General features: G+C 42.1%; 1 protein-coding gene across 10 annotated transcripts in view; it reads right to left on the bottom strand.

The window, feature by feature from the left end:
- Window positions 1–752: 752 nt before the first annotated feature.
- The window catches only part of rnf220a (ring finger protein 220a), a 174,826-nt gene continuing 150,250 nt past the window's right edge, over window positions 753–25,328 (bottom strand). For 6 of the 10 annotated variants that reach the window (XM_015355320.2, XM_015355321.2, XM_015355322.2 and 3 more), the window contains 8 exons: window positions 23,705–23,801; window positions 23,159–23,245; window positions 22,885–22,940; window positions 22,240–22,330; window positions 12,219–12,327; window positions 10,583–10,744; window positions 10,281–10,355; window positions 753–4,271 (listed from right to left, as the gene is read on the bottom strand). In XM_015355320.2, the coding sequence (XP_015210806.2) occupies window positions 4,200–4,271; window positions 10,281–10,355; window positions 10,583–10,744; window positions 12,219–12,327; window positions 22,240–22,330; window positions 22,885–22,940; window positions 23,159–23,245; window positions 23,705–23,801 (749 nt within the window). In that variant the 3' untranslated portion in view covers window positions 753–4,199. The remainder of the gene's footprint in view (window positions 4,272–10,280; window positions 10,356–10,582; window positions 10,745–12,218; window positions 12,328–22,239; window positions 22,331–22,884; window positions 22,941–23,158; window positions 23,246–23,704; window positions 23,802–25,328) is intronic. The other 4 variants (XM_015355323.2, XM_015355325.2, XM_006634668.3 and 1 more) reach the window with 1 other exon arrangement.

The following is a 25,328-nucleotide window of genomic DNA, read 5'->3' as shown; positions in this document are numbered from 1 at the left end:
TTGTTACAATTCCTACTCCTTATTTCTGCCCTCTCCTGCTGTTAACAGTGATATCCCAGCTTCAGGTAACATGAAGTCAGAGGGAACCTGCAACAGATTTTGGACTCCTAGCCACTACTGTCATGTGATCTTTTATGGCTTTCAAAGACAATGGGCGTATTTTGCCTGTAGGTGGCATTACAGGATGTTGTATTCAGCAAGCATTTTGTTTCACTCGCATCCCAGCTAATCCGATCTTCTGACAATTCTGAAAACAAAAACATGAAATGAAAACAAAAGCCTTCCATTATTTCAAAGTGGACCGTATTCATCTCTGATGTCCAAAATGGTAATGCAGAGGCTCAGTATTAGAATGAACTACAGCCAGCTGTATCAGGCTTCGAATTTTGAAATTAGAAAGGAACATTGATCTGATATCTGATAAACTGATTCCTCGATTATAATCATTCAAGCTACATTCAATTATCTATTCATATGTCCCAAGACTTTTGTGATAATGAATAATACTGTATAGACAATGTATCATAGGAAGGACAGGACAAGGAAGCTGATTAGTCCTCTAAGCAGACACTTCATAGTAATTTAACACTGGACCAACTTCACTTCTAATAATACAATATCAACATGGTTTCTGTAAAGATGAAATTTTCTGTTCACCTCAGCTGGGAAAATATGAGATGTCAGACAGGAACAAAAGCTAGTTCCTATCAAGAACCAGATAAGAAAAAAAAAATCAAGACACTGACAGGTGCTCAAGATTTATGAACCTTTAATTGATGTCAAATGTAGTTTACAAACGGGAAAGACACGTACCATTTCAGAGAATATACATGACACACATCATCTGACACAACTCGAGAAACCACCTTGTGCAATTTGTCTTCTTTGGGGGCAGGTTTCATTAATTCCCTAGTAGTAATTATGGCAGAGGAAGTAAGGAGATCTCAACTCTCATGAAATAAAAAGAAAGGGCTACTGCATTTTTCAAGTATAATCAGAAATTTGACCATGTTTGTAAAAGCTACCCAGACCGCTTCGCCTCCTCACAAGCCAATTCATACTCACAGGGCACAGAGCTCCGAGACATTGTCCTGATTGGAATGACCCAAGTGAAACAAGGATGGTCCACAGTATCCAAATGCAACAAAATTAATCTCCAACATTTTCAAATGTTGCAGTGCTCAGATATCTGTGCAAATGCACGACTAAAAGGTCTTCATCTTGAGATCAAGGAACATTTTAATTTTGAACATTTACGTTGTCAAACGTTTGCCATCTGGTCCCACGTTCAGCACAAGCCTTTCCAGCTCACTCCAAGAAAGCAAAATCCCAGCCTCAGTCATATACGTGTTCGTAACTTGTGAAGTTTTCTAAAGAAGAACTTTTAGCATTTAGTCCCCAGAAGAGGCTGGAGTGTTTAAATACTGCTGTAACACGCAAGTTAACAAAGATGCAGCTAAGAAGCTGAGAAACTATTTCAGTAAATGTTTTATTTATATAAGTAAAAGGTGAAGGTACATCTTCACAGAAAATGAAATGGGAGAAAAGCACACTTCGGTTACAAATTCACTTGGAATTTTACAAATGTGATTTTGGAAATCCAGTTCTTTTCACAGCTCTTGCAGGAAGTCAGTCCTTGGTGGTCCACCCAAAGGTATGTGCCATTAAAATTCAGTTTGAAGAAAGCAACCACAAGCACAAAACAGCCACAAATTTGTGGATATTTTTTCAAATTAAGCTGTAGTGGGATTTCGTTTTGAAAGCTATACCCTTTTCCTGTTTTAAAAGCTTGCTTACTGATTTGTTTTTTGTCCAGAACGTCTTTGATTGCCACCTTTGCCATCTCAAGAGATTAGAAGGGCGGCAATCCCAAATGTTCTTGGAAAAAAAGAAAATCGCGGAAAGTTCTTGACAAATACACACGCTTCTGAAGAAGTGAGGGCGCAGTATCCCCAAGTAACAAGGATGACCAATCAACTACTGAATAACAACAGTAAGAGGCTACATCTGAGGCCCTAGATACCCTTTCTTGACATCTGATACTTAAAATATATATTTTTATACAGCATGGACCTCTGATCTCTTTTGCTTACATTGAAACAAACATTATTACAGGATACATATTGTTTTACAGATACAAAGCACACTGTTGCTCAACAAAACGCTACACAGCTCCTTCAGTACTTCTGCAAGTGGTTTAGTGACCACGCTGGCTGGGACCAAGAGCCTCACCATCGCAAAAGGCCAAGGTTTGTGATTTTGTACTGTACTTTAGCCTGCAGACCTACGCTACCCCCAAAGCAGACAGCACACCTGCGAACTACTGCAGAACCACAGACAAAACCTCCTTCCCATTGTGTGTAGATGGTAGCTGACCCAGGCTGGCTTCAGTAGGGGAGTTTTACAAAGTATCTCTTTTTCTCAGCTTTCACTTGTATCCTGGGATTTTGCTGCCTGACAGAATAAAGGAATGATTTTTTTTTTTGTTTTACAAAGAAGCCAAAAGGTCATTTTCAAGGGAAAATCTAACAATGTTCTGTACTATTATGAATTTACCTAGCAAATGGTAACAATATTATTCTAGAACTGATACACAATGCAATTACATGGGCACAAAATAAAGGTAAACCTAGAGGTTTCACACCCAAAACACTCTGAAATAAATCTTTAAGAGGAACCTGATCAGTGACACACTGGTCAGAGGTGAGATATCCTGTGAAGATAATGAATCAGAACTTTTCAATGTCTCCATCAGAAATGATATAAGCAAAGTAAACTGCTGTGACCAGCACACACAGAAAACAAAATATCTTCAGAAACTGACCAAGTTTCTGAACGGCAGACTCATTCCATTACTGCACTGTATGTCTGCATGTTCTGTTACCTTAAACCTGTAGCATTCTTGCATCTTTAAAATAAGTGGTCATTTATGGAAGAGTGTGGCTAAAATGCATTAACAAGACATTGATTTTCCAATAAAAAGAGAACTTTTGACAGTTTTTACTTTATTCTGCCAGGGGTTTGATTTACAAATAATCTGCACACTACATCTACAAAGTAATTTTCGCCTGTTGTACCACCTTAAAAGTATGTTTAACTTAAGGGTATTTCATCTCTCCAAATCCTGCCCCCCACCACCAAACTACAGCTCGTTATCTTACAATGAAGAAAAATGTACACCACTTAATTCTGAAATGCTATTTTGAGTAGTAGCTTTGTTTATTATCAGGTTTCCTTTCTGTACAATGAAATACAACTCCAACCTCAAGAAGACAACAGCTGTTTAAAAAATACTGAGGGTTTCTTATTTACCACTTTGAAATGTTACCCCCTCCCCCCTTCCACATTCCAAATCTTCCCTCTTCCATACCCAACAAAACTGGACTTTATTAATACATAATTATATGTGTGTGTAGCGTGTTTTAATTCTATTCCATTTATACACAACATTGTAAACATACATAGAATATATTACATGTGCTTCCGCCTTCTCGTTGTGTTTATTCTTTTTAATTCGGTTGAATAATTACTCACTGAAACACCACAAGAAAACAAAAATAGGGGGAAAAATGAGAAAACAGGATTATCCCAAGGATGTCTTGAGGTTAGCAGTTTGGTTGAGAGCTCCATCCTTACGTCGTCCCCAGAAGAACCTCTTTCTTCATCGACTCTCTGGCTCAACGACGGCCTTTGGAATCTCATGTTGTGGAAAGTGAACGTTTTTACAGGGAAAACAGCAGCAAAAGGGATAAAAAAAAACACCTGGCATGGGGTCAGCGCAGAGCGTTCAGCAAGACTGGGGAGAGGGCAGCGATGTTGTACCTGCGTGGTACCTTCATCTTACGTGGTCAAGAGTACAGCAAGTGCCAGGTATCTGTACCACCGCAAGCCTGGAGGAAAATAAGGTGAAGCAAAGGGATTCCAAGTGGACATGTCACAAAAAAGTCATTGGGTTCTTTTTTTTTCTGAGGCCTGTTCTGTATGGTCACCTCCTGCAGCGTCCATAAACCAGGCAGAGTCTAGGCTCTTGTTTAGTTTTAAGAGGTGCTTTTTTTCTTAAAAAAAAGCAAACAAACCAACGACAGCCACAACATAAAAAAAAAACTTGGCCTCAAATATAACAACAGCAAACAAAAAGAAATAAAAATCCATGAACAGGATGGAAGAAATTTTGGGGGCCAGTCAGAGAACTGCGTCCTTCACAAGTAGACACGCCTCAGGTCTCCGGGCGATGTGATGGTGTTGCACTGTGGGCAGAGCTTCTTGGCCCCCTGTGGTGGAAAAGAAACACTGATTAATCAATGGATTCATTTGGCCCAAGAACCCCACTTCCTTTTAAATGTGAACAGGAATGGACGCCTTAGCTTTCAATGCCCTTTTTTATAGAAAAGGGAATGTAAAAAAACCCTAGGTTATTTCACTGGCCTTCCCCTGGATGAACATAAACTGGAGTGAGACAGTAAAGCCAGGCCACCTGCAACACACATTGACCTTGGCCTAAATATGTTCCGATACTCCATTAGGTATCGCATCTAAGGAGTTTGATTAACTGCAAACACTGACCTGCTCTGCACAGGAGGGAATTCCTGTAGAGTTAAGCTCAAAAGGTTCATGCCTTCCTCATCTGGTTCAGTCTTTGCACAAGGAGTGTATCGTGCTGATAACGTGTGGACTTGGGGAGACTGAGAGTATAGACGAGGGCTGTGAGAGTACTGATATCGAATGAGATTTTCAGAAATGAGAACTTATATTCTCACGTCTTTAAGAAAACGTCTGGTTGAGATCCTCAGATCAATTAGTTACTACCAAATGGGCTAGATGGGTTCTTCACATTATTGCTACCAATAGGAAGAGGTTTTCAAGTCACTTTTGAAAACCAAGCATCTTTCCTCACGAAATATTCACTCCATAGACACAGAAATAAAAAAAAAATTAAGATGGGTAGAAAATACAGTACAGTGTGTATCATCACTCAACAGAAAGGCGATATTACAAGTGTACATCATAAATCTCTGATACCCAATCTTAATTGAAAGCTAAAAAAAAGACAAAATTTATTGGTTAACTTACTCAACTTAGTGTTCTGCTTTGTAAAACAGCTCCGTCTGAAACGCACTGTGTACTGGCTCTTATTTACAGGAGCTCATTAAGATTAAATTGGACACTAGACACAAAAACACCCACAAGGTTTACGATTTGCACCCAAGGAAAATGAGGAAACCTATGAGCTAAACACTTCATTGTTTCAAAACCCAGTGTGTCTCAAGTTGCTGCTCCAGTCTTCATATCCCTTTCCAGGAGTTTATTCACTGTTGTTTGAATTTCTGCCACTTCCAATAAAGATCTCGTCAATAAAAAAGGGAAAGGAACAAGTTGAAAGGAAACAATTGTCTGTGTGGTCTCTCCTTCCCTCTCCTACCACACACAAGCTCAGACAAACAGGGCTGCAGCACAGCAGCGCCGTGTCTGCCACCGTAGGGTGCTCTGCAAGTCAAACAGCCATTGCCAGCAGGAAGGCAATTTAACTCCAGGCTCCTTCTTCCAGCACATTCCACTAGTCCACACCACAGCCCAGAAAACACTTAGCAGCCAGCAGAGCCTCTCTACAGCCCACTGGCCTAAGACGTGCTTCCATGTATGAATGTCTACAGACACGTATCAAATGTTCATTCACGGTCCCACATTGGGGACCAGAGAAGCGGCCTGACAGGTTTATCAATTAGGGACAGCTCTGCTTCAGAATTAAATAAAACACGTGTGGTACGCATTAATACTCACATTTTACTTTAAAAAGACCTAATGATTGAAACTTAGGTGATGCAGTTTTTTAAATCCCCTATAAAACGATGCAAACTCTTCCCCAGGAGAATTGCATGTTTGCCCAAACACAGCTCGTACTCCAGTAACCCAGGAAAGCCCAAGATGTAATGGCCTCCTCATTTTGTTTGTGAGTGTGAAAGTATGGTAGGGGTTGTGACCTCGGCAATGAGCATTAGCTTTGCCTCCATGAGTGCAAAAATCTGTCAGCAAACACCCCGTCTCCAGCTTGCTTGGCCAACACTTGATCTACGGTCTTCGGGCTCTCTGCAGCTCTCGCACTCGGGTGCATAGAGGATTCGTGACTCCGGACCTCAATGGAGGCTTTGCCAGGCCTCACGGTACCCAGCCAGTGAACCCAGAAAAAATGAATCTCGCGACAAGAGGTGAAGTCATATGGAAACATCACACAGCCTGGAAACCATTTATCACAGGTCAAGCAGCCCTGACCACAATAACAGCATTCTAATGGGAGTCGGCGCATAAATTACTCTCAAATGAAATACACGAGAGCAATGCCAAGTTCACTTTAAAGCTCACAAGATTAAGAAATGATTACTGCTGAAAGCTCAAAAGATGGGCACTTATGTTGTTTGGACTTTGATGTACGTCTTCAATACCAGGCCAGCTTGTACAAGACCACAGTGGAGTTGAGCCACCAGCTCACCAGGATTAACACCGCCCTCATGAAAAGTGCAGTACTTTTCATGAGGGCTGTGTATTTGGTAATGACCAAATACATCAGGAACTGAGATTCAGGTCCCTGGGATTAAGGTCTCACGTTAAGGACAGCAGCACAGTGTCCTGGGCCACCATACTGGGGACATGCTTAACAAGCTCTGATCCAGAGAGAAGAGTGCCACCTACTGGTCAAAAGAAAATGATATGATGTTTGAGATGAAAGGTTATCAATTGCTAGACCAGGCTTAACTGCATAATGAAGAGCAACTGAAGTATCCCTTTAGGATCTTTTCTAAGAAAGTAGTCCCAATTGTAGAATTCGTCTCTGGTAGGTTCCCAGTACTTGAGAGTGAAGGCTGTAGTCCTTCAGAAGAGGAGGCTGCAATCCTAAAATCACTTTTGAAAAGACAAAAAGTGTACCCAGGCATTCTGGGCTAAAATAGCAGCTGTAAGCCAACATCTTAAACCTGAATCCTGACATTTTGTAAATGATCTGAGCACCACCTGAACAGTATTCCTGATATTCCTATTGTAAGTATATGCTAAAGAAAAGGTCTTGCAAAGGTGTGACCAAACTGCACTGTCTACTCGTGCTTGCTTTTCCTGCTACTCCATTATCCTAATTGATTTTAACTAGTTGTTTATGACTCTCGAGACGTAAGAATTCCTTTGCTAGGTCTTCTTTCGGTACTCTTTGGGGTCTTGTGGCCAAAAAACCCCCCAACTATTTCTGCAAGGGCCAAGAAAAGGAAAAGGTCTCTCTTTCCCCTTATTAAAGAAATTACAGCCTTTCCTTCTTATAAAACAAAGGAGTTACCTGATTTTAATGAGAACAATGTACTGCGTGGGCTTCTCTCATCGTACACCAGCTGCTGCGCTCTATTAAATTCATAAAAAAGGGCAACAGTAACAAGATTACACGCATTTACTTTGATCAAGACGCAAGGAGCCCCTGCGTGCTGCTTTTATTGCTGTCTTCGGGCAATGTTTTAATGGCTACATTAGTAACAAGCTGCTGCAGCAAGCAGAAATTTCTTATACAACCCCCCTCCCTCCTCCGCTCTTTCTTTTAAACAGTGGGCTTTGTGATAAAAAAAGAGCTTATTTAATAAATTGTATATTGGAAAACGGCTGGGGCTGTGAAACAGATGAGCGTTTTCTTATTAATTGCTTCCTTGTGTAGTAGCAGAATGTATTAGCGGATAATAAGAGTCTGCTCCCAGGGGGACAGGCTGAAAAGTAAGGAGAAACAGAGGGGAGCGAGGGAAGGCAGATCGGCAAGAGTCAGGAAGATCAGACTCCCTGAGAAATCCATAAAGAGTCTGGGGCTTCTTTTAAGGGGTTTAAGGTATTCAGGAGGGCCAGATCTACAAGCTCCTTCCTGAAGAAATGTTGCCCAACGTAGTGGCCTCGAGGAGTGAAGACGATCATTTGTATGCAGTCCTACCCAGAGTGGAACCGTGGGATTAAGAAGGTATAAATATTCCTTCTGGGTAGTTCTGGATCTTGCTCCTGGACACGTTTTAGACTGAACTTCATTATCCACGCCTGTGCATATCAAATAAACTACAGGCCACAGCATTAACAACGGCCAACCTGACATAAGCGGTCTTAACATAACATTCGCCTAGTCCTGTCCAAGTCTTTACGTGGAGATGTGGAAACCTTACAGAAGAGGCCATTCCACCTGTTTGGCAGTTAATATCTAATTGATCAGAGGATCTCATGTAGTTTCTTCTTCAAAAAAGTCAAGTTACTGATTTAAGAAATATGGCTATGTAACTTATTCCAGACTTCCAAGACCCTTTATGCAAAGAAATGCCTCTTGTTCTCCGTGTGAACATGTAGTGACCTGTGGCTCATGTTAAAGATCCTGAATACTTGAATCAGGTGCCCTTGCTGTCTGCTCTGATCAAGACCAAAAAGCTTCAGTCGACCAATTCCTTCAAACCTGCGAACAGATTTGGTTGCTCAGCTCTAGCATAATTCTGGACCAACAATCATTTTGTGGTGACCTAAACTCATTTGATTTAACGTCTGAGCTTTATATACCAACAGTTTGCTTCATTCGTTCTTCACACTGTCACAGTTTCAAAAAAAGTAAACGAGTCTTTCATAAGTCGCTTCTTCAAGCTTATGGTTGCTCCTTTTCTGTCTAGATTTATAATTTTGCTACCTGTATGTCATACTCTCCACATTTAATATAATCTGCCAGCAGTACGCCTATTTGTGATGATCTAAATCTCTTATTTTAATTTCACTTGTTGCTTCTACAGTGTTTGCTGATCCTCCTAATGTGGTTTCTCCTGAAAACTTCACTAGGTTACTAAGTTTATCTTGATTGCCTACTGCCTTGAATTTCTAATTGAAGATTAGAATATGAGGAACTTTCTCAAAACCCTTTGAAAACTTAAAAACATATTGTATACTTAGGCACCACATCGTATGTTCCATGTGCCCGTATTGTTTCTGCATGATCAGAGAACCTCCTTTTTAAAACCAAGTTGATTATCCTTTGCACTCTTTCTGCCATTCCCATGATCCCCTAGTTATGGAGATGATCATTTCCATAACCTTACAGTTAACAGAAGACTCATTCAAATCAAGAAAATTACATGATGCTCGAGTAGGCAGCAGGTGAGAAAGGAAGAAAATTGGCCCTAATGAGCTTGTCTTGATTTCAAGAGGACACTCCCAAGTCTCCTATCCCAGCTGAAACAGACATTATGTTGTATTCCAGGCTTAACAACGGGGATATCGATGAGTGGCAGGTAACTGTGTTTCGTTCTTAGGGAGTGGGTATTGGTTGTGGACTGGAACGCTGCATTTGTATGGCTTTTCCAGTAAGGAGATGCACTAAAACCCAAAGAACAGACCTTTCACAGAGACACTGGATAAGGAGCTGTAGGAAACACTTCCTTCTGGAAATAGAATCACACAGGTACTCTTAGAAAGTCCTACGTCCCCAGCCATTGTTAAGGTAAACCGGTGTCAAGAGTTTTAGCAGATCCCTGCTGTGCTGCCCTTGTTGTAGCATTTTTATCATACTCCACCTCTTTTGCATTATTTTAACTGCTTAGCCAAACTGGAAACTATAAATAAAAAATTAATCATGTATGCCAAAGGACCTTGTTGAAAAACCAGGGTGTATGCCCACCCCTTAAAGCTGACCTTAGGGGAACTCATCTTATTTTCACATGTGAGCACCCACACAGAAGGATCCTTAAACATTAAAAAAAACAATAAACGATTCCTATTCACTTCTGGAGTGGATCTGCTTGCCGCCGATACCAGAAAAGTTACTCGGAGGTTTAAAGCTTGCATTGCTTGGATGGCCTGACTGCCTACCAGACCGCATTCTTGCTTTTGAAAATAATCCCTGCGTAGTTCTGGAATTTCGCTTCAGTTTCAAATATTTGTTGTACTTCTGTGAAGCGGTGCGACATCTACAGTAATCCCTTCCCTCGTGTGTGACAGAAATGTCATTACTGCATACATTACACAAAGAGAAATCCTCCAAGAGCTCTCCGTTCTTAACTTGTTCTCGTTCTGAGTGGAGCTCCTGGTGCTTCACTTCTCTCCAAGACATGTTTTAGGTTAATGGGGAGACTTTAAATTGTCCCGCTGTATGCGAGTGTGCCCTGCAACCAACTTTCCCAAATATTTTACCGATATATTTCACGGGAGTTGAAGAAAATGTCCGACAAGTGATCGTTTTAACGAAAAGATGTGGAATTTGTGCTGTGTGTGAAGCTGCTGAAGTCAACAGCAAGGTGTCTTACCAGAGTCCGGAGCCAGCATTCCTCGCAGTGTACGTGCCAACACTGAATGGAGGTGAGGGGCATTGTGTAGGAGTCCTGGGAATCGGGGGGAGGGGGAAAAAAAAACGGTCATTAACGAAGGCCCACGATTGTGAAAATAAAACACCGAATGGATAAAATGAGCCAAAAAACGTAATCCCTGGAACTATATTTTATCCACGTTTCAACAGGCAACAACTGAGACTTCAAAACTGACCACAATCTGCAATCTGGCTGACAAATCTTAAAACATCCAAGTGCGTGTGGAGTTAGGAAAGCCTTACCCTCATTGGTGGCAGTAACTGTTTTATTCCACCGGAACCCATTAAGTATCCTCTATATAAACAGTATATGTTGAGCGGGAGTCTCTTTGCGCCCCGGCTCTCTGATTTGTTAATTTCGGGTTCCAGATTCTTGTCTTCAGCACTTGTTTGGAATCTCTTCCGCTGGAAGGAATTCAAAAGCAGCACTGAGCACAAGAATGTGGACACTAAAATCAGACAAGACACACACAGACACAAACAATATCAAGTGACACTGCAAACAAAAATACAGCATCTCGGGTTTAAAGAGCTTCATTACTACAGTTGACAAAATGTTTAATTCGTTGACATTTTTCCAGCTTTTTTAAAAGAGTGAATTTTTTTTTTTGACCTACTAGCAGCTTTGCCTACTGAATACACACCATGTTGCTGTTCCTCTCTTTCTCAGAGACACAAATATACTGATATCTGGTTTTCCAACATGGTCTCTCTGGTTTAATCAAGAAACATGCGGTTGCTGAAGCCTTAATAACTTAACACTTGGATTTTAGAAATCCTGTGCTAATGAGCGTAACGCAAAATTCTACATTTAATTGTGATCAGTAATTTATGTCTATACATTTCATTTATGAGCTAAGTGCCAACAATCAGATAAATTATCAGGCCTTTTTTGCCCATTACAAGAGATTCCTGCACTACTCCAGACAGACACCAGGTGGAGCTGAAGGTCTACTGATACTGTGGAAAGTCCACATTTCAAATGCACTCTCAAGGCCCTAAAAAACACCCTGAAACTTTTGCAAAAATACTAAGAATTACTCTCTGCACCCTGTTTCACAAATGTACAGTTGTAACTATTTTTGCCGTGGGGGTTATTCAATGTTTTTAATGACATAAAGCCAATCTGGAGTTACTCTAGCATCTTTGATGTTCTTCTAGACAGACAGCAAAACATACCCACACATTCTTCAGACTCCCAGTTCTATCCAAGCAAAACTCCCACATCACCCATCACAAACAATTTAATACCAACAAAGAAAAGAGGCAGCCTCCTAAAGTAAATACAGGGACAGCAGGCAACAATGAATATCCTAACACCCAAATTCACCTCAGGCCTACACTGCCCCTGCTAAGACTGATGTGCCAATCATTTAATTGCTTCTGTTTCAGAATGCCAAAGGTCACAGTACCAAGCCAGGCCTGTAAATAAATATTACTCAGACGTTCTTCTGCTCTTTGACAACAAAGAGAACAATGCATAGACCTTAGCACACTGAAACACTGTTTAAACTTTCGTATTACCTATTCACCACTGTTGCCCACCTTCTGAACAGCATGCAATTCAACAAAAGCAGCCAGGAAAGGCAATTTCTTACTACACACAAAGGCAATCAAACTCGAGAGCACAGTGTAGCTTAATTGTGTACAACAGTGCATCCCAACACTTCTTACTGCACAGTGTATGAAAGTATTCCATTAATCAAAATGCATCAGCCACAGGACAGTGACTTCTGCGGCTCTGCAATCATTACGCATATACCTCCACTTCTGCTGTGCACGTAAGATGTGCTTCTGACTGGGCCTGGAGCCCTCGTATATTCCTGTTCTGCCAACACACGAGACGGTTCTGTAGGAAAGGCAGGAGGCGGGACCTTACCATGCAGATGAGACACTTGTATCTGTCCCCCCGTGACAGCTGCCTCTCCAGCTCCCGGATACGAGCCTTTAGCGCTTCGAACGTGGTCACCGTCGAGTCCTCCGTGATCCTGCGGGGAAAGACCGGGCTTACACACGGGAAGCGACTGCTACTTCTGTAGCCAGCAGGGGGTGCTCACCCTGTGGTCCATGTGGGTCCTAATGCTCCAGTATGGTGACGGGGACACTATACTGTAAACAGGCGCCGTCCTTCGGATGAGACGTAAAACCGAGGTCCTGACTCTCTGTGGTCATTAAAAATCCCAGGGCGCTTCTCGAAAAGAGTAGGGGTGTAACCCCGGTGTCCTGGCCAAATTTCCAATTGGCCCTTACCCATCATGGCCTCCTAATAATCCCCATCTATGAATTGGCTACATCACTCTGCTCTCCTCCCCACTGAGAGCTGATGTGTGGTGAGCTTTCTGGCGCACTATGGCTGCCGTCGCATCATCCAGGTGGGGGCTGCACACTGGTGGTGGTGGAGGGGATCCCTATTACCTGTAAAGCGCTTTGAGTGGTGTCCAGAAAAGCGCTATATAAGTGTAAGCAATTATTATTATTATTACTTCTGGACCCAAGTTGAGAAAAACTGACGGCGCTCGCAAACTGCTGGTCTTCCTTCACCCCCGGGGGGGGCAAACGCAATCTACTGCTACCGTTGAGGACACATGGTTCCAAACCACCGTCCACAAGTGCTTCCTAGAAACCAATGGACCTGTACCATCGGAGTAGCCAGATTCTGACATCGTGGGCCAGTTTGGATTATGTCCAGCGTCTCTGCCCCCTCGACACACACAGCTCATTTCAGCCAGCAACACCGAGCTAGGTTTCTTTTAAATCAGGCCAGCGGTGGCTTATCATCTTAATCTTCATATTGCCTTCATTTCTGTGTGTGGATGCTGCGGTGTTTTATAAACTGACAATATCTGGAAGGTACAATTTATGCTAGGTACAGTAACAGTACAGCTCATCTGTGTTCCCTTTTAAGATGGAAAAGGGGGTCGTGGACAATCTCTCAGAGGCGGTACAGTGCTCCACCAGCTTCTCCCTCAATTGACAAAGAGATAAGGGCTGGCATTTAGATCACAGAATGTCACCACCCAGCAACTGGCTTTCATGCAGGAAGAGGAGCCAGACTGAGAAGAGTAGACCGGTGTCCCACAGGGGAAATCTGCCTAACTAGCTCATTAGGTTGTTAGTAACTATTATGAAGATGTCGTATAAATATTTACTGAAAGAACCCTGGATATTGACTTTAACACCACAGCTATGTACGCCTGTTGCATACCCCCACCACCCTTTGTGAAAAGATCCCTTTCTGTTCTTGGTTTTTAATGCACCTCCTCTATAGTTTCTACTTTTCCCCCTTGGGTAGTCTTTCACTGATGATTCTGAAGAAGCCCAATCCACTCCAACATTAAAATGATTCAGTTCTTTAAGCCAGTCAGTTCTGGACATTTGTCTAAGCCTCGAAATGCGCCTGCTCATTCTTCTTTGGACTGATACCAGAGCAGCAATATCTTTTCTATAACACGATATCCAAAAACACACACAATATTCTAATTGACGTTTTACTAGTTGCATTGAAATTGTACAATGCACTCACATTCCTTGATTTAAATTTTATACCTTAACACTAGATATCCTAACATTTATTTTATTGCTTCAGCACAGCCGGAAAAAGGACGGTCATAGGCAACAGACACCAAGATCTTTTTCACAAGTAGCTTCTTTAGACTGAGTGTCTCCCATCGGATATCTACAGTTCATGTTTCGTAACCAGCATGTAACACTGCAGTTGTCTACATTACATAAAATCTGGTGCCCTATCTTGAATTTTATCCAAGTCTTTTTGACTTTCCGTTAATGCTAGCTTGAGTGGGTGGGTACTACAGTCATTTTCCAGTCCAGTCTTGTCCGTTATTGACTTTATAAAACATTTTGTAAAAGTAGTAGCAAGTCAATCACTGCAATGAACGGGGACGATAAAACATCATTCACCACAGTATATTTAAATACTACAGTAACACACATTTATTGAACATCATGCAAAAGGTTGTCCCTCCTGATGGATATCATATAGAAATATCTTTAGGGGGCTTGCTGATACAACTGGACAACGCCAATAAAACATCTAACAAAATCCTAATATACAGGGTTAGTCACAATGTTGTCGACAAGTATAAATGATTATTTTACTAAAGTTTTGTTTTCTCCTCCACGGATGGCGGAGGATCGTAAGGCAACTGCTAGAAACTTTGATATTTATGCTTTCGCTTGAAACCTTTTTTTTTGCCACAGTAAGCCATGTAATTCATTTGTAATAAGCAGTCAAAGTCGGCGACAGCATTATGACTAACCCTGTATCTCCCAGCAAAACTACATGACGGTGCTGCTCCTTCACGTTTGTTCCGAGTCTCCACGATGAGGCCTAGCTTTCCTGTGCATCTTTGATTTATGCCCCACCCCTGGGACCTGGTGGCAGATCCTCCTTTACTAACACATCTCTCAGGCCTGCAATCCCAGTAGGCCCCCCTGATAAACAGTTTTCACTCTGCTGTCTGCTCCTTAGATCTCCTCTGTATATCCTACTAAAGATCCTTTGATTAATGTTTCTGCTAGTAAATGTATATTTAACACTGTCTACAGCATATGAACTTGTAATAACTAAATCAATATCCCTACCATTGATTGTCCGGCACTGCACCGGTGCGATGCTTATGGCGATTCGGTAATTTTCCGGCCAGATGGAGCGCTGATCTACAGTCCTCTATTGATTTAACATTGCATCACCCCCACCATGCCAGTTTTCGGATTAGCTACCGCAAGGTTCCAGCGCCTTTTGATTCATTAATTTATTACCGGCTTGCGCCCCATAACAATGAGGACACTATTATCGTCCTCATCGCAGCCTGATTGAGAGGGAGCAGGGGTGTCAACCAACAGTGAATGCAGAGCCTTACTGTGCATTAATTGAGTGCCGATAAGCAAGTATCCCAGGAAGCCTATAGCTGATAAACTGCCTTGTTATTTATTTTTTTTGTTATTGCTGCCGACAACGAGATGCACAGCAACTGGAAATCCTGCACCCCTGCACTAACCCTTATCTGAACCACCCCGCTTTCCTCAAGGGCTGAATGTGAACCCCGAAATTAAACTCTTAACCTGTTCAAGATGTCCGTCTACAAGCCATGCCAGCAAACTAAAACTGGAGCCTCCTTTTCCCCCGTCTCCGACAAAAACTTTCTCGACTCTCGAGAACTCGAAAACGCCCAATTTTAAGCTTTCTTCATTTGTGGCAAGAATGCAAATCCGTTTTAAAACTAGCAGCATCATCTTCAAGGCTGGTGGAACAAAAACCTAACTCCTGACCCATAAGGAATCACTTAAAACTTCTGGTCAAAATTTGCCTGCCATTAATTTATATATAAAATAAAACTGTATTGTCATTTGTCTTTTTCATCACCATAAAAAATACAAAAACAAGAAACACTCAACACAAAGCATCTGAAAAATCGTTCTAGACATGCAACAATATATATACACACACACACATCTCAAAACAGGTTTGTGTCATTAAATGTAATCATGTCTAAACTGCAATTTATGACCGTACAGCTAAGAACAGAGCAGAAGGGAATGAGAGAATCACCACAAGCATCTCCATTTCTTCTCAAATGAAACATGCTCCACTTGTGCACAGCTCTATTTTGCATGGTTACAACAAATTTAACAGGACAAAAAATGTTTTACAGATGCCTCAACCTTATCCAAGATAACTGGACAGGATGTTCCCAATATACTTTTTGTTATTTCTTCAATGGTGAACCTTGATCCTAGCGCTGATTAGATGTGAGCTGCTGCACACAAAATAATGATGAAACTGCAGTATCAAAGTACACAGTATTAGTTAGGGAGATGATAATTTAAAAAATAATTACATAAAATATTCCGTAGACAAAAAAATTAATTATCCAAAAGAAGATAGGCCTCTTGCCTAGCAGGGTGCTTACCGTAATGGAATCCATTAACATCATTAAGGGATAATTACTGCATCCCAGAATTCTCAGTGGACTGGACAAGGCTGACTTCAGTGAGTGGTCATTTGTCAAAGCAGTACTGCCATCCTCTCTCACTTTCCCCTCCTTGTACAAACCATCTTCCTTTCTCCTATTAAATCAAGGAACTCCCCTCTCGCCAGCATCCCAACTGCCAATCGCAGGCAATTTCCTTTAATTAAATCATTTTAGATTGTGCAGCCATGGAATTCATAATTGACTCGGGGCGCTTAATAAACAAAATCAACAAACAGTCATTTAGAGAGCAGCAGACAGGTGACTCTGGAGGGGAAGTTGTCTGAGGAGAAAGCAGTCTTGTCTCTCTGGCTATAGGCCAGAGAGCATCTGTCGCCACACTGTTAAGACCACCTGCTTTGGCGTGAAAACTGGACACTTGACTCAACAGTTTCCTCTCTCTGCTGTTAAACTCTGAAAAAGCTTACTTCCATTGCTCCTACAAAGAGAGATGCTTTTACATTCCATTTTTAGCTTCAAAATAACTTCAAGTCGGTTTTCGGGTACTAAACAAAAATTGAAATGTATTGTATATCTACATTTTAGATGGCTTTAATCCGTCACACTTGTGACAAGTGTACGCAAAGAAAAATATTTCAAAATACATTATTATTATTTTTCAATAGATTGTCTCAATATGCCTGAAGCATTAATGACAAAAACACAAAAATCTGGCTTGAAATCTTCCTAAGAAACAACTTTCTGCCTTCATAAGAAAAGTAAACTTCAGGCACACAAGACAAAATCAAGTCCTTGGTCAATGATATAGAGATCCGACATTCCCCAGACTACAATTTGTACTGTGTCCATAAACCTTTAATATCTTCTCTTATTAGCATGGAGCTTGTAAAAAACCATTTAGCCTTGATTAGCGTGCTTGCTTCTAAAGCAGTGTCTTCCATGGTTAGCATTTAGAAGTTTGTTTTCTTTACAAGTCCATAAATTGCCAATGCAGAACACGCTGACACTTCGATAGATTACCACTAAGTAAAACTTTTTCCTGTAAAGTGACCCCCCCCACACACACCCACCCCTTGCACAGACACACTCACAATGAATATTCATTTTGCTGGGCTTTATAGCAGACTGCATTCTTCAAGTAATTCCGTTCCCAAGTGCAATAAAAAGGGGTTTTAATTTTTATTTATGGGCAAGGTGCAACAGAGTAATCTGCAATGTGACCCACTTTGGTAGATAAAGGCAACAGAAGCGTTTGATGATGTCAAGCTTTCTGCTACAGTCCACAGACAGGGTTCAGGAGTCTGATGATGCACTAGTCGCTGTGAAGAAACATAAAGCACCGAAAAAGTCCTGTGGATCAAGCACAGGTTTCGCAATGTTGCATCAAAACATGTTCTGTGAGAAGCTGGACAGTAGCGGGAGCCCCTGTCTGTTTGAACCCTCTCACATTAGACATCCACCATAAATTGTTTTAAAACTATTGCTCCTAAGCACTGAAATTGAAAATGTTCACTCGACATTCCAAAAACCTCAGCAGGGAATGAGACATTTGTCCAGGAACAAAGCAGAATAAGAAAGGCTAGCTAACGTATTATGGTATAAAAAAAAATACTGATCCAATTCCAAAGCCCTTCCCAATGAAAGACAAAAAAAGCTTTAGAGGCTGTGCCAGGTGTAACAGATTTGCTTCGCAATGCAACTTTGATCAGGCAATCTCCATCTTCTAGATCAGGGAGCTTAGGTGTAAAGTTCCTTAACAAAACACTTTAATTCTCAGCGTTTCTCCGATCAATCAGAATTTCGATGTCACTTTTTTCTTCTTCGTCCATCTCTCCAGCTCCGTCCCGTTCTGTCCAGATGAACATCTATCTCCATCAGTCTGTAATGATCTATAGTCTGCCTATATCTCTCCATTTAAGCTTTCAATATCAATATACCCGAACCTGCGTTTATCCATCTCTGACTTGCGCCTCTAACACTGAGGGACAGGAGTAGTATCTCAGAGTGCAATTTCATGCCGCTTCAATGTGTCATGCTAACACCTTTAAATTGGATGTCCGTGGGGTTAGGACAGGAGAAAAAGCAGGTGTGAACAGCACTCATCTGTTACTCACTGTGACTGCGCAACTCCCTAATAAATTAGAAATTTATGTCCTAGCAGCATTTTTGAACAGCCTCTCTGAAAACCTCTGTGTGCCATGTAACTTCTTGCAGCATTACTTAAGAGGTACTTAGAAATTCTGTATTACGATATTAATTAATTAAAAAACCAGGGGTTGTAGGAAACATTTGAATATCTAAGGATACATTAATGAGGTCCTTCTCTGAAATGTCATTATTTTTATAGACTTTTTTTAATACTTCAGACATCGGTTTCTGACAGTTTTATCCCGAGGGCTCATCTTTACAATTTTTATTCATTCATCTTCTATTAAGGAAATGGGTTCATAAAGCCACTATATTACAACCATTACTACATTACACTGAGACGGTTAAGAATTGCAGAATGCTGCAAGCCTGATTTTCTGTAGCAAATATTATACTTTATTATGGAAAAGGGAATTTGATATTGTCCAAAAATGACAAAAAAGTTTAAACTGAACTTCTTAAATTAGGTTAAGAGAAGTTGTCTTTACACTCCTGAGCATGTGAAGACTTAAGATTAAACAGAGGAACACAAGAAAGGTTACCAATGAGAGTAGGGCACCCAGCCCATTGGATAGTGAGAAATTTAAATATTTGAAAATCAACTTTTCTTTTTGCTTCAGCTTACTAAATCCTGGAGCAGCAAGGTTTTTTTTATTTAAAAAATCATTTTAAAAATATAAAAAAAGGTAATAGCTGCATGTATATATAATACTGGAGCCCCCACCTAGCCTGACCACTTAAAGCCTTATCTGTTTAACAAATATTTAAAGTGACACAGGATAATGAAAATGGACTCCTGCATAACCACATGTGCACGGCTCCGAATCTGGAACATAAATTGTATTACAGATGGAAAAATTGTACAATTTTTCACTGGGGTCTAGGGGAAATCGAGTCGGGGAGGGGTGTTTGAGAGTCATCATTTATAAATTGAGGACAGATTCAATTACTCGCTGAGCTACATGGAAATTTCAACCATTGTTTCAAGCTAAGCATGAAATTTAGCGGCAATCAGATTGCCAGCATTGAAAGTCTCATTTATCTTATCCAGAAAGAGCAGGGCCCAGCCCGACCTCAGGACTAGGAGATCATTACCCATATGGGATAGAAACTGCTCACTGAATACATCAGGGAGATTTTGCTACACTACCTCACCCACACCCTGCTGGCTTTCTGTTAAAGGCTTTTTTTTGGTCTGCAAAACCCCACATTAATGTTTCATTGTAACCGAGACAGACAAATCGCATTTTCATTACAAATTGTGAAACAAAACAGGACAACTTAAAAACAGTCACCTCACACCACAGCAAAATAATACTTTGGAAGGCTGTTTCGAAAGAAACATTCGGTCAACTATATTTGTCACAAAATAAGATTTTAGATTTGGAATTTTTCCTCTAGTTAATACAGCACAGTAATACAGCTAATACAGTAATGTTGCTCACTTTTTTTATTTTACAAGAAATGCTGTGCTTATTCTTTGCCTGCCGTGACTGACAAATGAAACAAAACCATTCTTAAAATTCAAATCACCGCTATATTTGAAAACCCTGGCACAAGTTAACCTGGAATATTTCCATCACATGTCGTTTGCCTTTGCAGAAAAAATGAAATGCTTCTGTGAGAAAAGCAAAGACGCCCAAAAATTAGCTTTAACGTTTCTCAAATTTAAAGACTGATCCAGGTAGCGCCCTCTCCGAGTTCATCACGCGTAGCATCTCCGCAGAACTCAAGGAGTTAACTGAACCCCACAAAAGCAACAGCAGCTGGGGTGTCTCTTTTGGCTCACCATCCCCAACACCAACAAAGGAGCCCTCGGTGAACCCCACTATTTGATTAATGATATCATCATCCTGATTTATCACTTCCCTCCTCCCCCTTTATAAAAAGCAACAAAAAAAAAGGACAGACCACACTCACTACTCCTCAGGAGTACAAGCCAGCCAGCCAGCCTGGAAATATTAAGCGAAATATTAAATAAACATCCATGCGTCATGTCTCAAGCAGCGCTAAGCTAATAAAGCCAGCGACTCCAATCGGAATCAGGAGCCCTTCGCCTTGTTTACCTTAACACTGACACCAAACAGCTGCAATGATTCATGCCTCGGCTGGCTAAAATGTTTAATACCCGTACATCACGCCAGAGGTATTCTCTGCGGCTGAAGGCAGAGAGGGAGAGCACGTGGCCGACCTCGGCAGGCCACGATGAATCAATCTGAGCTGTCAGGCTTCAGCTGGTGCATTTAGAAACACACGGCAGCTCCCACAACTGTCTCCAGCGCCGCTCGGTGCGGAGCCTCATTCATTTATTCCCCAACACCAACACGTGCAGAGGAAGAAAGGCGGCGCAGATAAACCTGGCAGGAAAGTGCTACTTGATGCAAGGAGGACGCAATTGATCTCTATCAGGCAGGTGTATAACAATTTGTTTATCTCTTGAATACGTACACACACACACAAAAGAAAGAAGGCAAGGGATGCACTGATAGCTAATCAATAAATATCAAGCTGTCCTGCTTATCCGGTAGTTATCCTCTGTGATATTTAATATGTGGTGTAATGATTGTAGAGTAGGTCAGATGATTGATTCATTTAAATGATACATTTAAGAAGCAACTCTCCCGTGGGGCTAGTCTGCCCCAGTCGGAGAGGAGCCAGAGCAGGCCCTGCCAAGAAAACAGCGCCTTTCTTTAATGTTCCACATTTGCATGAACTTAAGTCATGTGTGATGAAAAGGTGCAGACGGGCTGCTGAAAAGCATGTTCTATAGGTACTATCGCGGGCCAAAGCACGGACAGAAATTAACAGAAAGGCCCCTGTCCCCTTTTTTCGTTGGTCACGAGACTGAAATTCAATCACTGCTCTGAAGCTAACGCTATGCAATCTGCTCACACATTTTCCTCTCAGCGCAGGCTCTGCTGGTGGAGACACTGAAAGCTGCAATTCAGGTGCTGGTCACAAATCTATTTAAGCAAAAGGGTGTGAGCCGAGACAGAAATGAATAGCGGGTAAGAACCAGCGCAGCCCTGTGTTATTGCAGACATGCACCAGTAAAGCAATAAGCACAAAACGCCACCACATCTCCCCTCTCCAGCGCTAACACTGCTCTGACCCCAATTACCCATTCAGTTAGCAGAATGGCACGCTCACAAACACACAGGGCAGGCAGGCAAGAGCTCTGCCTCAGCCCGGCGATGGAAATTGTTTTATACAAGCAGGTGTCTGGGAATATGGATGAGGGCAGGGAGATAAGGGAATGAGAGGGCTGCCCTTTTACATTTACAGGTTATTTAAATTTATTTCTGGACGACATCAGTCCAAATAGCTTATTCTCTACCTTCTTAGAGCACATTGGGAGGGGAGAAATAAACAGAACTGGTCTCTGTGGACAAGCACATCCATACTGCAAGAACGCAAATCTCTTCCAACAAGCCAGTACTGTCCTCCACACTGCTAAAGGTTTAGTCATCATTTATTAAATTAAACTGTTAAGAATACAAAAAATAGTCTACAAAAAAGGCTAAATACAGTACAGCACATCACTTATGAGAGTGATTGTGGCAGCAGCTAGATATTTCAAAGGAATATTAGTTTATGCTAAGCATGTTCAGCTAATACACTTTTATAAAGTTTGTACATGATCTCAGCTTCACTCATTAGTTTCTGGACTGCTCTCACATGGGCAACTGAGTAACACTTTTAAGTCCTGACTCCTGGCTGGAGGAGCTGGGACTGCAGGATACCGGTGGGCCTGTGAACCGAGGACTGAAGGAACTGGAGTACGAGATGGATCCCACTTACTTTTCAATGTCACTGTTTTTACATGTCTTCTGCATAGTGGCTGTACTGGCGTCCTGCTTGCTGCTCTCCCCATTACTCGTCGAGGGCATTTCTGCAGGGAGCAGGAAAACACTGGTGAGCCCAGCTCTCACCCCAAAGGTCAAAGGCCAAAAGACATCTTATAGAGAAGCTGGAGTCATGCTGCACTATCGCAGGTATACTGACAAATATGCGTGATTTAGGTTATGTGAAAGAGGAATTAGGAACTAGAAAAGAATTTTTTTTTTCTTTAAAAAATAAATCTCGGCAGATTATTTACTGTTACTCCTGCTATATCTGGAATCAAAAAGCAGGTATTTAAAAAAGTAAGGCTTAGGCAGTTTTATGAAAAAGATTTCTCTAAAGGGGATTTGAAACTATTCTGTTGCACAGGCACCTCACAATCTCAGAAGTGGAGGAGTGTTGGTTGTAACAGTTTGCCTCAAATGTGAAAAACATCTAAACCAACTGTAGAATCCACACATTCTGGACTAACTGAACATTTCTCTTTCGACATTCCCAGGTCCCAGTTTAAACCTCTATGTTAACAGGTGCTTTCCTAGTACTGTTTCCAAACAAACAGTCTGACACCAACATAGACAAAGGCACAGAGTCTGCTGTACTCACCGTCGCTGGCCCATTTGGAGAACTCTGGTGTTATTCTGTTGGAGGGTGTGCCACCACTATGAGGAAAAACACAAGATTAACTGTACAACATCAAGCTGTTGCGAATGAAACAATTAAATCCTGAAGGTCATGCCTACATAAATTCTTAAATCCTAAAAATCACAAATTTCCCTCTTTTGAGCTTCACAAAGGCAAATGTCTGGGCCACCCCACCCATCTCAATCCAACAGAGCCGGAATCAATTTGTTTGCTGGACAAGGGTTTTCGAACGTACTTTAAAACTGCTCCTCGCAGTGCCTCCCTTTCTTTGGCTTCTCCTGGCTCCTCTCCTGAACATGGTATGATGTCTGCTTCTGTGTACCTGAGCACAACTCGTTCAGGAAAAAGAAACGAGGAAAAGGGCACAACTGTGGAAGAATAAATCGAGCCATCTCCACTGAAATACACAGGCTTTTCCTGACTAGATAAGTGGCACGCGGATGAAAAAGTGTATTTGCATTGTTCATTTTCTGGATTTGTGCTGCATTATACTTCACCTGATCATTTTATGCAATATTATTTTCTCTAGGAAATTATCTACAGGATTTTTTTTTATCAGCTTGACACGTTGAAATACAAAACCATCTGTCGCCTCCAGATCTCTACGCTGGCAAAGCAAATCTCTTACAGGTGATTTTCTATGCTGCGAAAACGAGCGGCTATAGGGCATTTTCGCCCAGGTCTGTATTGCAAGGCACTTTCTTTGTGCAGATCGGGTTGTTTCCAAGTGTGGCTCTCCCCAGCTGAAGCACGTGTGCGTCTGTGTGCAAGCCAAGGATACTGTGCTTTTCCGTATTCCAAGGTATCGTCGCCATCGACATCCAGGTCTGCGTCGCTGTCGTGGTTTTCTTTACTGTTGCACGTCACAAAGCCTGAGCCTGAGAGAGAGGAGGAGGAGGAGGAGGAAGCAGAGTTGAGGAGTGGGCACGCCGTAGCTACAAGACAACACCTATTTAACCTCATTTACCATTCAATTTTTTTCATGTGGTATATTCAAAACCAGTAAGGAGAACCCCCCCCCCCTTTCACGAAGAGACATTCCATATTACTCATCATGAAAAATACCAGTTTCGTGTTTCTATCGAATCCAAAGCATGTGCCGCCTGCTAATGACGCACGTAGGAAGGTTCTGGTAACTGACACCCACTGCTCTGTCCCTTGGATGAAGACCGAAAACCGAGGTCCCGACTCCCCGTGGTCATTAAAAACCTCCAAAGCATGTCTTTAAAAGTGTAAGGGCGCCACCCAGTGTCCCGGCCAAATTCCCCCCTGGCCTTTACCAATCACAACCTCCTAAGAATCCCCAACTCGGAACTGGCTCAGTTCTCCTCCCCTGAGAGCTGATGTGGGGTGAACAGACTGGCCCATTTTCGCTGCCATCGCATCCTCCAGGTGCGGGCTACACACTGGTGATGGTGGAGGAGAGTCCCCATTAACAGTAAAACGCTTTGGGGTGAAGTGTCCAGAATAGAGCTATATAAGTGTAAGGAATTATTATTAATATTATTATTACGGCTATACTCATTGACATGCGCCATCCAAGAGTACCAACACAAAAAGACGGCAGTAATCAACGCAGGAAGGAGAGGAAAAAGTCATGAAGCACACAGGGTGTCCTTCCCTGCCAGGATTGATTACCGGACCTGCGCAGCAGTGGCCCTGCCCCACCACAGACACCCATTCCCGGCACCCTTCCCTGATCCTCCTTAGCGCTGTCTCCCCAGACACATTCCTCTCCTTCCACGCTCAGCCCACACGTAACAGCTACTTGGCTGAAGAAAAACAAAAGTAATAGCCCAGTTCCCAGTTCTGTCAGGCAGCCGTCACACACAGTGTGACAACTAATTCCAGGCTGCCCACTGAGTGGCATCTCTATAAACCCAGTGATGAGAAAGGAGACAAACTCCCCATTCCATCTGAGTGCGCCTTTCAGCTCTACTTAAGGACTTGCCTTGTAACGCTTGAAGTGTGTCCTAGATACGCACACAGAGGCGGCAGCTTGCCAGTCCTCTTCTAAAGGAGCAGGGGAAGTGCGAGGTGCAAAACGCGTATCACACAATAAATTGGCCCGACTTGAAGGCCTGGCATTTCCAGCCGGCTTCAAACCGTGCAGGAAGCGTTCCCGGACGATGCCGGGATCAGGGTATTGAAATCGCTCGGAATGATCTTTCATCGCCAGTATCAGAATCTCTAACCGCAGTCCCAACAGTTCCAGACAAAGCAGCGACTTCAAGTACAACGGTATCTACAAAGCCCAAGCAGGAGCTGGGAAGAAACCAGCAGGCAATGTAGAATGGCACCATATGCCAAAAGAAACCATTTACGTTAAGGGAGAAATCCAGAGGAGTACTGCTTACAGGGGATTACCAAGGAATAGTGTTTTACAAGAGTGCCTCTCGGCGATA

Source organism: Lepisosteus oculatus, chromosome 9 (assembly GCF_040954835.1).
Source record: "Lepisosteus oculatus isolate fLepOcu1 chromosome 9, fLepOcu1.hap2, whole genome shotgun sequence".
Lineage (NCBI taxonomy): Eukaryota > Metazoa > Chordata > Actinopteri > Semionotiformes > Lepisosteidae > Lepisosteus > Lepisosteus oculatus.
The sequence above is the reverse complement of the archived record's forward strand: the minus strand, read 5'-3'. Positions and strand labels throughout refer to the sequence as shown.